At 40.9% G+C, this 12,027-nt stretch overlaps 1 protein-coding gene across 1 annotated transcript in view; it reads right to left on the bottom strand.

Moving 5' to 3' along the window:
- LOC127410796 (protein phosphatase 1 regulatory subunit 37-like) overlaps nucleotides 1–11,102 on the bottom strand; it is a 65,299-nt gene extending 54,197 nt beyond the window's left edge. The window contains exons 1-2 of the mRNA XM_051646001.1: nucleotides 10,973–11,102; nucleotides 9,297–9,394 (exon numbers count right to left, since the gene is read on the bottom strand). Coding sequence (XP_051501961.1) covers nucleotides 9,297–9,394; nucleotides 10,973–11,102 — 228 coding nt within the window. The remainder of the gene's footprint in view (nucleotides 1–9,296; nucleotides 9,395–10,972) is intronic.
- Nucleotides 11,103–12,027: the final 925 nt, after the last annotated feature.

The raw sequence follows: 12,027 nt of genomic DNA, 5'->3' as shown, positions 1-12,027 counted from the left end.
ACTGGTCTCTGTTTAATCAACATTGCAAATATATTGCAAATATGTATGTAAAGTTGAAGTCAGAAGTTAACATACACTTAGGTTGAAGTCATTAAAACTCATTTTTTAACCACTCCACAGATTTAATATTAGCAAACTATGGTTTTGGCAAGTTGTTTCGGACATCTACATTGTGCATGACACAAATTATGTCAAGCCTATAGACAATTAGCCAATTAGCTTCTGAAAGGAGGTGCACCTGTGGATGTATTTGAAGGCCTTGTTTTCAAGCTCAGTGCCTCTTTGCTTGACATCATGGGAAAATCTAAAGAAATCAGCCAAGACCTCCAACAAAAAAAACAACAACAAAAAAAAAAACAATTGTGGACCTCCACAAGTCTGGTTCATCCTTGGGAGACACCATGGGACCACGCAGCCATCATACTATTTAGGAAGGAGGCGCATTATGTCTCCTAGAGATGAACGTAGTTTGGTGCAAAAAGTGCAAATCAACAACAGCAAAGGACCTTGTGAAGATGCTGGAGGAAACAGATAGACAAGTATCTATATCCACAATAAAACGAGTCCTATATCGACATAACCTGAAAGGCTGCTCAGCAAGGAAGAAGCCACTGCCTCAAAACTGCCATAAAAAAGTGCACATGGGGTTAAAGATCTTACTTTTTGGAGAAATGTCCTCTGGTCTGATGAAACAAAAATTGAACTGTGGCCATAACGAACATTGTTATGTTTGGAGGAAAAAGGGTGAGGCTTGCAAGACTAAGAACACCATCCCAACCGTGAAGCATGGGGGTGGCACAATCATGTTGTGGGAGTGCTTTGCTGCAGTAGGGACTGGTGCACTTCACAAAATAGATGGCATCATGAGGAAGGAAATTATGTGGATATATTGAAGCAACATCTCAAGACATCAATCAGGAAGTTAAAGCTTGGTCACAAATGGGTCTTCCACATGAACAATGACCCCAAGCATACCTCCAAAGTTGTGGCAAACTGGCTTTAGGACAACAAAGTCAAGGTATTGGAGTGGCCATCACAAAGCCCTGACCTCCATTCGACAGAAAATTTGTGGGCAGAACTGAAAAGGCGTGTGTGAGCAAGGAGTCTGTGGAGGTGAGGGCGTGGTCGAGCACCCGTCTGGAGAGAAAGTGATAAAGACATCCCCCTGAGATGAACTGTGACTACTTACCATTTTTATGGTAATTACCATAACATTTTACCATTACCATCATAATTACCAGATATGTCTTATCTTTTATGCTGCAAAGCAGACTTTTGGTTGAGTGTGAAGCTGCAAAGCGATTTTCTATTATTTTTGTTAATAAAACTCTGACTCACGTGGACTGTGAATACCGCCTCCCGCTTCCTCCTTTGATCCAAATATGAACATTTGCTACACTGGTGCCGAAACCCAGGACAAGGAGGAAGAGTACGCTGCTATGGAGTCATCTTCACCACTGGAGGATGTGTTCCGATCCCTCGCCAGCATCCACCAGGCTCAACACAAGGCCCTCATGGATCTGCAGGCGGAACAGCAACAGCGCTTCGTGGCGTTCCTTCGAGGCCAAGAGGAGGACCGACAGGCGTTGTGGATCTTGGTGCCTCAGGGGGGGCGCACGCTACATCCGCAGCAGCAGCAGCGAACCCCATGTGTTGCTTGTGAAGATGGGGGTGCAAGACTGTCCGGAAGCCTTTCTGGAGCTCTTCGAGCACACGGCCCAAGCTCTGGAATGGCCGAGGGCACAATGGGCAGTCCACCTCTTACTGCTGCTGACCGGGGAGGCCCAGCTCGCGGGCCAACAGCTCCCGGTTGACAACCTCCTGAGGTACACCGAGCTGAAGAAAGCCATCCTGCAGCGGGTCTGCCACAGTCCAAAGGAGCACCACCAGCGGTTCTGATCCCTGACGCTGATGCAACAGCTTCATGACGCCTGCCGGCGGTGGGTGCTGGCTGAGAAACCCAGCGACGTCGGGCATGTCATCGATCTCGTGGTGCTGGAGCAATTAATTTCCTGACTCCCGAAAGGATCGTCGGAGTGGGTCCAGTGCCACCGCCTGGCATTGCTGGATGAAGCAGTACAGTTGGCAGAGGACCATTTAGCGCTGTACCTGGGGGCCAACACGCCCCGCTCTCTCTCTCTCTCTCTCTCTCTCTGTGATCCCTGTGACTATCCCAGCCCTTAGGGGAATTCCTGCTGGGGATTTTCCTCTGGAGCAGATGCAAGATGAGACTTTTAAGCACATGTTTGACCAAGTGAAAGTAATTGATGGTCAACGCCTTCAGCCATGCATTGCACTCACATATCCATATTTCTCAATTATAAACAATCAGTTGTATCGAGTGATGCAGGATGCTCAGACAAAAGAAAATACAACCCAGTTGTTTGTACCAAGGAGCCGTCGGGAAATGTTGTTCCAGGCGGCTCATCATAGTCCGATGGTGGGTCATTTGGGTCAGGAGAAAACACTAAACTGCCTGATGGCCCGTTTCTATTGGCTGGGAATTCGTGGGGATGTTAGCCAGTGGCGTGCGATATGCCGCGAATGTCAGCTGGTGAATCCGCCAAATCTGCCACTCCAAAGGCGCCATTGCACCCTCTTCCGTTGATCAAGATCCCTTTGAAAGAGTTGGCATGGACCTCGTTGGGCCATTAGAATGGTCAGCACACGGGCATCGCTTTGTGTTGGTTCTGGTGGAGTATGCAATGCGATACCCGGAAGCAGTGGCTGTTCAAAAGGCCCTCAATGAGTCAAACATGTATATAGTTAATTTGGAAACATTACTTATTATGTCCAGTAGGTGGCAGCCTGCCCTTACTCAAGTTCATTGCAAGTATAGCATCAGCCATAACCTAGGTTGTGTTATGAGGAAATTGGCCGAATCTCCAGTCAAGTGTGGACTGTTAGTGCCTGGTTCCTGAGAATTTACCTTGTTCTGATAATTCCTGAGTGGTTTTAGTTGGTGTGTGTCAATGGCGAGATGTCAGTGCACTGTTCATTATTACTGTTTCTTTGAGAGTGTCTCTAGCAACTATTTAATATATTAATGTGTGCCGATTCATCCTAATGCTAAGCTAATCATGACTGTTTGTGGAGGACATCATTTGTATAATGTTTGTCTAGCGTTAAGTGAATATTCACGCTGACTGTTCACACTGTAATCATTTAATGGCTACCATTGATTACTTTATTATGAGAATTGTTGTTCTATTTCTACAATATATTATTATTCTAATTTATTCTGATAATATTGTTATAATGTCCTAGCTTATGAGCATACTGCTGTACTATTTTGTGATGATGATACTATTGCAGTTAGTAATTATTCCTTCTCTCTGTTTATTTTAGAACCACACACACACACACACACACATACATAAATGCATATTGTGTAGACTGGAACAAAAGAAAGAAATCCCTGTATGACATACCGTGCTGACTGCTGTTTCTTTATTCCTAACTATTGAAGTAAACCCATATCAACCTGATTCTGAGTCATGACTGACATCCTGTAGCGAATGCAACATATTACCACCTGACTGAGTCATACCTACTCCTTCTTAACAGTGGCTCTTCGCAACATCTCAGCATGTAGTGTTGCGGAGGCACTCTTCAGAATAATCTCCTGAGTGGGGATTCTGAAAGAAATCCTCACTGATCAGGGCACTACTTTCATGTGTATTAATTATTAGTTATTAAATCGATTTGGACAAGCGTGTACCATCCACAAACGGACGGCTTGGTCGAATGATTTAATAAGACCTTACAAAATATGATTCGTAAGTTTGTGCACAAAGATGCTTAGAATTGGGATAAGTGGCTGGAACCCCTGTTATTTGCAGTGCGAGAGGTCCCGAAAGCCTCAACGGGGTTTTCCCCGTTTGAATTATTATATGGGCGTTACCCTGTGGCGTGTTAGACATCATGAAGGAAAACTGGGAGGACGGACCTTCACAAAGTAAAAATGAAATTCAATACCTCCCTGACCTGAGAGCAAAACTCCACACACTAGGGTGTATATCACAGGATCACACTCAAGAACTTCAGTCCCGTCTGTATAACAGGGGAGCTCGGCTACGGGAGTTTGCACAGGGAGATAAAGTACTTGTATTACTAGCCACATCAAACTCTAAATTACTCACAAAGTGGCAAGGGCCCTTTGAGGTCACACAGCGAGTTGGGGAAGTCGACTATGAGGTAATGCGTACGGATGGGGCGGGGCTCGTCAAATTTCCACCTCAACCTACTAAAACCAAGGAGAGAGGCAGTCCCCGTATCCTTGCCGAGGGTAGTTCTGGAGAGGGAGGAGCTTGTTCCGGAGGTGAGTCTAAAAGCCAATCAGTTCACTCCGGTTCCTTGTGGAGACCACCTCTCGCTGTCACAACATACGGAGGTTGCCAGATTGAAAAAAGTTTCTCTGACATGTTCTCGCCTCTCCCTGGCCACACTAATCCCCAGGGTAGTGGTACGTAGTAGGTCCTACCGGCTTACCCAAACACAAGAAACAGGTAGTACGGGAAGAATTGAAGGCCATGCTCAATATGGGAGTAATAGAAGAATCCCACAATGATTGGGCCAGCCCGGTGGTTTTGGTAACTAAGAGTGATGGCTCGGTCCGATTCTGTGTGGATTATAGAAAAGTCAACGCAGTGTCGAAATTTGACGCATATCCAATGCCTCGTATTGACAAACTGCTTGATCAGTTGGGCACGGCTCACTTTTCCTCGACTCTGGACTTAACAAAGGGTTATTGACAGATCCCCTTAACACCGATATCCCGTGAGAAAATGGCCTTCTCCACACCGTTTGGACTACATCAATTTGTGACCCATTAGTTTGTTTGGGGCTACATTTCAGCATCTGATGGAAAGAGTCCTCAGACCGCATGCTGCGTACGCCACTGCTTTTTTGGATGATATCATTATTTACAGTAATGATTTGCAGCGGCACATGCATCTGGGGCCATTCTGATGTCGCTGCGACGAGCGGGGCTCACAGCAAACTCGAAGAAGTGCGCAATTGGATGGATGGAAGTACGGTATCTGGGGTTCCACTTGGGGCATGGGCAGGTGCGACCCCAAATTGATAAAACTGCAGCAAGGCAGTTCTTGGGGCTGGCTGGCTATTATCGAAGGTTTTGCCTAATTATTCGGACGTCACCAGCCTGCTGACTGATCTCACTAAAAATGGAGCTCCAGACCCGGTCCAGTGGACGGAGAAATGCCAACGGGCTTTCACACAGGTAAAAGCTGCACTTTGTGGCGGGCCGCTTCTGCATTCCCCTGATTTCTCTCTCCTTTATTTTTTTGCAAATGGATGCATCGGACAGGGAGCTGGGTGCTGTTCTGTCCCAAGTGGTGGAGGGGGAGGAGCACCCGGTGCTGTACATTAGTCAAAAGCTCTCTATGAGAGAGATGAAGTACAGCACCTTAGAGGAGTGTTTGGCCATCAAGTGGGTGGTCCTCACTCTCTGCTACTATTTGCTGGGATGAGCATTCACCCTCTATTCGGACCACGCAGCGCTCCAATGGCTCCACCGCATGAAGGATGCCAACGCCCCGATCATCCATTGGTATCTGGCACTCCAGCCATTTAAGTTCGAGGTTGTCCACAGACCAGGGGCGCAGATGGCTGTCACAGACATCCTCTCCAGAAAAGGGGGGGCAGTCAGTATGTTTCCCCCGGCCTGAGTCGGGTGATGGGGGTATCTGGAGGTGAGGGCATGGTCGAACGCCCGTCTGGGGAGAAAGAAAGCAGTAAGGACATCCATTTGAGATGAATTGACTAATTACGTTTCTATGTTCACAGTGAGAGTCAGGGGAGATAAAAGATGGCCCAGTCCAGAGAGAGAGAGTGAGAAATACAGACCAGAGACTACATGTCTGTAACTAGAGTGTTTATATTGAGTGTTGTGCTGAAAAGTGGACCTGTCTTATCTTTTATGCTGCAAAGCAAACTTTTGGTTGTGTATGAAGCTGCAAAGTGATTTTCTATTCTTTTTGTTAATAAAACTCTGACTCACGTGGACTGTGAATACTGGCTCCTCCTTTGATCAAATTAAAACCTTTGCTACAGAGGCCTACAAACCTGACTGTGTGTGTGTGTGTGTGTGTAACATGGACACTGTAAATGTAAAGTTGTAGACCATCAATAAACCTTAAACAAAATATAATAGTCAATATTTCAAAGTGACACTCTAGATGTTGAATTCAAGTATGCCACAGCAAAGATTATTTCAGCTCCATCTGGCAATCTAGTCGTTAGACTGTAGCTAGCAGATGGCAGTTAGCATCAATCAGGCAACGGACTGATAAGTCTCGCAGTCAACCTGCTGTAAACAAGAGCAGGACGTCATTAATGGGATTTTGTGTTTAGAGCGAAACAAATTAAGCATTTCAGTGTGCGAACACTCTCTCGGTTTAATATTATTCCAAAACCAAAGTCCCGACAAGGATGACTTAGGGCCATAGATTTGTACCTCTCCGTCTTTGTTTGATGTTTTCCATCTTAATAAATGTGGAAACATCTGAAGCCCTTCGCAGCCAAGCAATGTTCTGTGCTGTGTATTGAGGAAAATGAAATGACAAAGTACAAAATGTATTGATGTGTCAGGAGGGAGAGGACAAAATGAAGTGATAAAAGAGCTTTGCTTCCTCCAGGCAGAACGGGACACAACTTATAAACTTGACTTCCACAGACGCCATCTCAAGTGCATTTCCAATTCTTCACTCAAAGACTCCTGGCGAACCACTCCAGCACACTGCGGTCTGGGTGGCTTTGTATTGGCAACTGTTTGAGAGCATATTTTCGCCTTTATTTCTTTATTTAATTAGTTGAAAAAATTATTTCGAAACATTTTATACAGTAAAAGCTCTCAGGGATTAAAATCACCCGCACATTTTCCTTTAGCATATTTTCTGCAATAAAGGATAAATTATTTAAAATAACACAACCTTTTATCTCACACTCTTTGAAGGCAGTAAATTAAAAATGTAAATTGGGACCTAATTAATATGCAAATATATTCGTTCCCAGTTAACAATTAGCAATTAAACCTGCAGTGTCTAGAAAGAGCATAGACCAAATTAATAACTTAATTTATCATTAACGAAATGAAAATGTACACACAATTTTTATTTTTTAAAACTGTTACGCTGTCACTTCATCTGCACCAGTGCATATGTGAAAAGACATTTAATTAGGAACACTTCGGTGGTTGTCATAGAAAATGATAAAAAACTAGCCTATATAAAACATGATTGTCAACATGGATGACGACTACAATGTTGCACAGCTGAGAAAAAAATAAACATGCATTTCATGCTGTACAGACAGAGAATGTGAGAGATTGTGGCAAATCTAGAGGGTGTGATGGACATTAAAGATTAAATGTGTGAAAGTTATTTATACTCCATGGTGTTCAGATGTGAGAGATTGTGAAATTTTATTCCATATTGGGGGTTATTTCACATCAGAAACTCTGTGGCTTTCTGATGATTGCTGAATGCTCAGAGCTGAGCAGCTCAACAGAGTCAGGCTGGGAACAAGGATGTTTTGGGGGGAAGTGGCACAACATTTGCTCTAATGGGAGGACGGCTCAGTCTAAAATACAAACTTCTCACAAAATCGACGCCTTATCCTGCAGGGAGATGTGAAATGCTAAATCTTTTGATGATGCTTCCTCGGCTTCTGAGGCAAGCACTTATACTGTATGGGCTCTTCTGTAAGTCTTTTCTATTTCTTACTTTCTGTTTCTACAATTGCCACCACCTCCACAAGGATTTGCACTTCAATGGCGGTGACACTTCTTCAACAAATGTTACTCATTTACAAGCCCCTGGCATAAAAACTCATACTGAGAACTTTCTGTGTGTTCCAAGACTGGGAAACCAGATTGGACACAAATAGAAAACTTGCAATGATAAACTCTAAAACTGTGCTAACATTGCTAAACAAAGATAATGGGAATATGTAAGGGATTATTGCAAAATAAATCCAAACATGGTGATCAGGATTTGTAATTTTCCAGTATATTATGCAATAATTTACCAAATCAGTAAATAAATGAACAAGAAATATTAATTAATTTGTTTATGTGGAAAAAAGAGAGACCGTGAAGTATTACAAATTTATGAAAGACATGAGACTAGCACATTATAGGATAGTCAATTGTCTAATATACAGTTAATATATAATATACAATAGTCAAATATATACAGTTTAGCGGTCATTTAATAATTTGACCATAGAATGCCACAATTGACCAATTGAAATCATTGAAATCAAGTAATCCACAGAGCCGTGTATAATGTTATGATGATGAGGATGATAATAATAATAATACTTTAAGCATCTGACCTGTGTCAAACTTTGAGGGCCCTGGGTCCTCCACACAAGCTCTTGTTTGTTTACCACTTCTATGAAGATACCAAAAACAGCACTGTTTTACCCACACACAAAAAAAATAATAATAATAATAATTCAAAGAAAAACAAAATCAAAGAAAAGAGAAGGCCCATGGGTACAATAAAAGCTTTAAATAGTTTTCAACTGCCATCCTCTAGGGATGACCCTGCCTAAAAAGAATAAATAAATAAATAAATTGATAAATATGCTCTTTAAGCAGCAAATTTCATTTAGCGTTCTCTTATTAGAAATTCACACACAGTCTTCAACTAAATATTCTTCCTTTTAGCTCCTACTTAACCATACATATTTTACTCTTTTAGGGGGACCACCTACATTCCTTTCAAATGCAGTCGGGTTCATTAGCGGCATGGAGATAATGCCGAGTGTGAGTTTAATGTAAGCACTGCTAAGTACCTAATTTTCCACAAATAATTCTCCTTGATCTAATCGTAGATTTATGCAGAAGAGAAACTGGTGCTCTTAACGTCGCTGGTCAAAGTGAAACAAGTAAGTGCAGAATTTTAATTATGCATGCATGTTCATGTGTGTGTGTGTGTGTGTGTGTGTGTATGAGCGTGTGTGTTTGTGTGTGCATGCCTGAGTGTATTTGCCTCTCATTTCCTTTCATTTACCTGTTTGTTATTGTATTGTTTTCTTAGTTCAATAAAATGTGATTGGCTAATTAACCTGCTCCCTGAGAGGGATTTAAATGCTTTCTTTTCTTTTTCTTCCTCTTTCTTCCTTTAATTTGAAAGCTATTTTCTTAAAATACTATTTTCATTACACATAGCTATTTCAAACCAATTGTTCTGTATAAATAAGCTAATAATAGCAAGAAATCAAAATGAGAGAAGAGCTGTGTTTTAATGCACATTACTCCACTGTACCTTTAATTGATCAAGAGCCTTTGTGCTTGGTTTCACATGGTGTTTTTCACAGTTCTGCTTGTAGGCCAGAATTATATCGGTCAGAGTGAGACCATCAGCTGAAAGAGAACAAACATTAACCCACACACAGTATAAAATTCACATCTAAAATAGTCCTTACATATAAAAAATATCCTAAAATAAATAAATTAGCTCATGGTATTTTGTTGAGATATAGAATGGAAAAAAAGCCCATTAAAATATTTTTTTGTTCTTATGCATTTTTTTTTTTCTTCTTTACATCAGATATATTATAGCTCAAGAGAAAATTCATAGCAAGAATCCTAACTCATGCTCTATCATGGATAAAAAAAGAAGGACAAACAAACCAGAAAAATGTATTATGTTCTAGGAGGGCAAATATTTCTAATCACTGACATACTTAAATTACTTAAAAATATTAAAAAATTGTATAAAGCCTCATGTATAACCCAAGGTGTCAGCAGGCACATTGCAAACCCTAGTCAGGTAAAACTGGGACTTCTTATTCTACATATTTATTAAAAGTGTATGGAGTATTTTCTTTTATATTTATTTATAATTTTTTTTTTTTTTTTTTTTTTTTTTTTGTCAACCACCTTTAAATGTTTAATGCAAACCTTGTTTTTGTCTTTTGGTTGATTTTGCTACTCTGTTTTGGAGTGCTATTCTGAAATGGTTGAGTTGGCAGATGTTTTTGAGCCAAAGCCACTACATGAGGGCTTCTCCATCTTTCAGGGACATGTTCCCCTTGTTTTGCCAGATGCATTGCTCAAATCCCACTGAAGAAATCAAAATTATGCCAACACCCTTGACTAACTGACATAATATTTAAATAATATATGTAGGTTTATGAATTAATGACCAACACATAAAACATAATCTCACCATTTTCAGTGTGACGGTTGAGCCTGATTCTGAGAGAACATCATGCAGATCTGATGTTCAATGATCAACACAGCTAGTCATCAGTCATCCTTTACTGTCAATAAACGTTAGCGGTAGGTAGTCGCTTTTAATGTGAGCCATTGTTAGTTTTTGTAAGTCAGCTCTGACTCTTCGTAAAAAAAAGCCAACTGGCTTCTCTTTCAACGTCGGGTGTTTGGTTTAAGCATCTTAGTAGTTTCACATGTCTTAAACTGTCACTTGCAAGCACCTCAGAACATACAGCACACTATGGACATAGTTCATTATGTAGCACAATGCACGCAAATCCATATTTTATGTACTGTTCATAAAACACAACTAGTTTTGTGTGTGTGTGTGTGTGTGTGTGTGTGTGTGTGTGTGTGTGTGTGTGTGTTTGTGTGTGTGTGTTATTTAATGAATCGGTTGAATCAACGATTCGTTGACTCACGTAACACGTAAAAAACACGCATTTGTCGCTGGTCCTAGGTAGAGATTACAGAAAGCCCTGAGCAACCTGGTGATAAGTGTCTTTCATTATGGTTTTGCCTGGTTTCTGCACTTAATTCCACAACAAAAATTGAGTGTTTCTTTCCACACATTCCTATATTTTCTTGGCTGTAATTTAACAACTTTTTAATCTTGCTATATTGCTAAGTTTGGTGAAAAAATGAATGGTATTACATACATAAAGATGAGCAGCTGAAAAGGCCACCATCATAACACTCAACACTCATTCAACATTATCTCACCCTCTTGAAGTGCAGTCTTGATTTCCACAAAGTCAGACACCATCTCCTCATCTGGGGGAAATGATACTCGTTTTTCTCCTCTGCACCCCTTCATAGACTGAGATGTGTATTCCTCTGAGTACCCTGTCATTCCTCTGCTTTAAGTTGACTATCAGTTGACTAAATGAAGAAAGTTTTTTCTATCTCAGTGACATGCCATATGGTAGAAGTCAGTCCTCTGTACTATGAAAACCATCATGCATGATAACATCTGTGGACGCATTGTCCATCCCTCATTGCAACAGAAAACAAACCCATAAAATCCACTAAAAATTATGCTTGTGATATGCTTGTGTTGTCATTCTGTAGCCTAGCAATCACTGGGCAGAAGGAAACTTAGACTCGCAGCATTGCACTTCTACAAAACAGTTACAGGATACCACATAGTCAATTATTCATAGAACTCCACATAAGTCAACATCAAATATGCACATGGGTAAATAGAGCCAAACATTTTTTTTCGAAGGCTACTAACTGTAAGTTATGACTTTACGTGAAACATATAACGGGATGAGATCATGACAATTTATGGCTAGTTTACACTTTAACAGAGGACTAAAAATGTACTGTAGCCTATATACAGTATGAAGTTTATGGAAGAATATATGCATAAATAATAATAATTAAGATTAAATGCTCCACACTTTGTACATTATACATTATGGTATTCATTCACCCTACTTGTAGTGGTAGTAGTAGTAAACACAAGACTGTTAACGTTTACAGCCCTTGTCATGTTGAGGAGTTTACATTTTAGTCAAATAATTTTATTCAGACATTTCCCATCAATGCTAGCTCTACTTACCTAATGGCTAGCGTCCTTTTTATTTTCTATGCATGCTTACCAATTAAGAAGCAATTTGACTGTTGACCAATATATCCTAAATCTACCTTTTTAATTCATGGGGAGGGGTCACTTCCTTATATTTAGAATTGATAAGAAGTATATGAAAGAAAATGCTACAACATAATAATGATCAAATAAACATGATCATTATACTTTTTGCGAAAAAATA

Source organism: Myxocyprinus asiaticus, chromosome 20 (assembly GCF_019703515.2).
Source record: "Myxocyprinus asiaticus isolate MX2 ecotype Aquarium Trade chromosome 20, UBuf_Myxa_2, whole genome shotgun sequence".
Classification (NCBI taxonomy): Eukaryota; Metazoa; Chordata; class Actinopteri; order Cypriniformes; family Catostomidae; genus Myxocyprinus; species Myxocyprinus asiaticus.
Note: the sequence above shows the minus strand (reverse complement) of the source record. Positions and strands in the feature narration are given on the sequence as shown.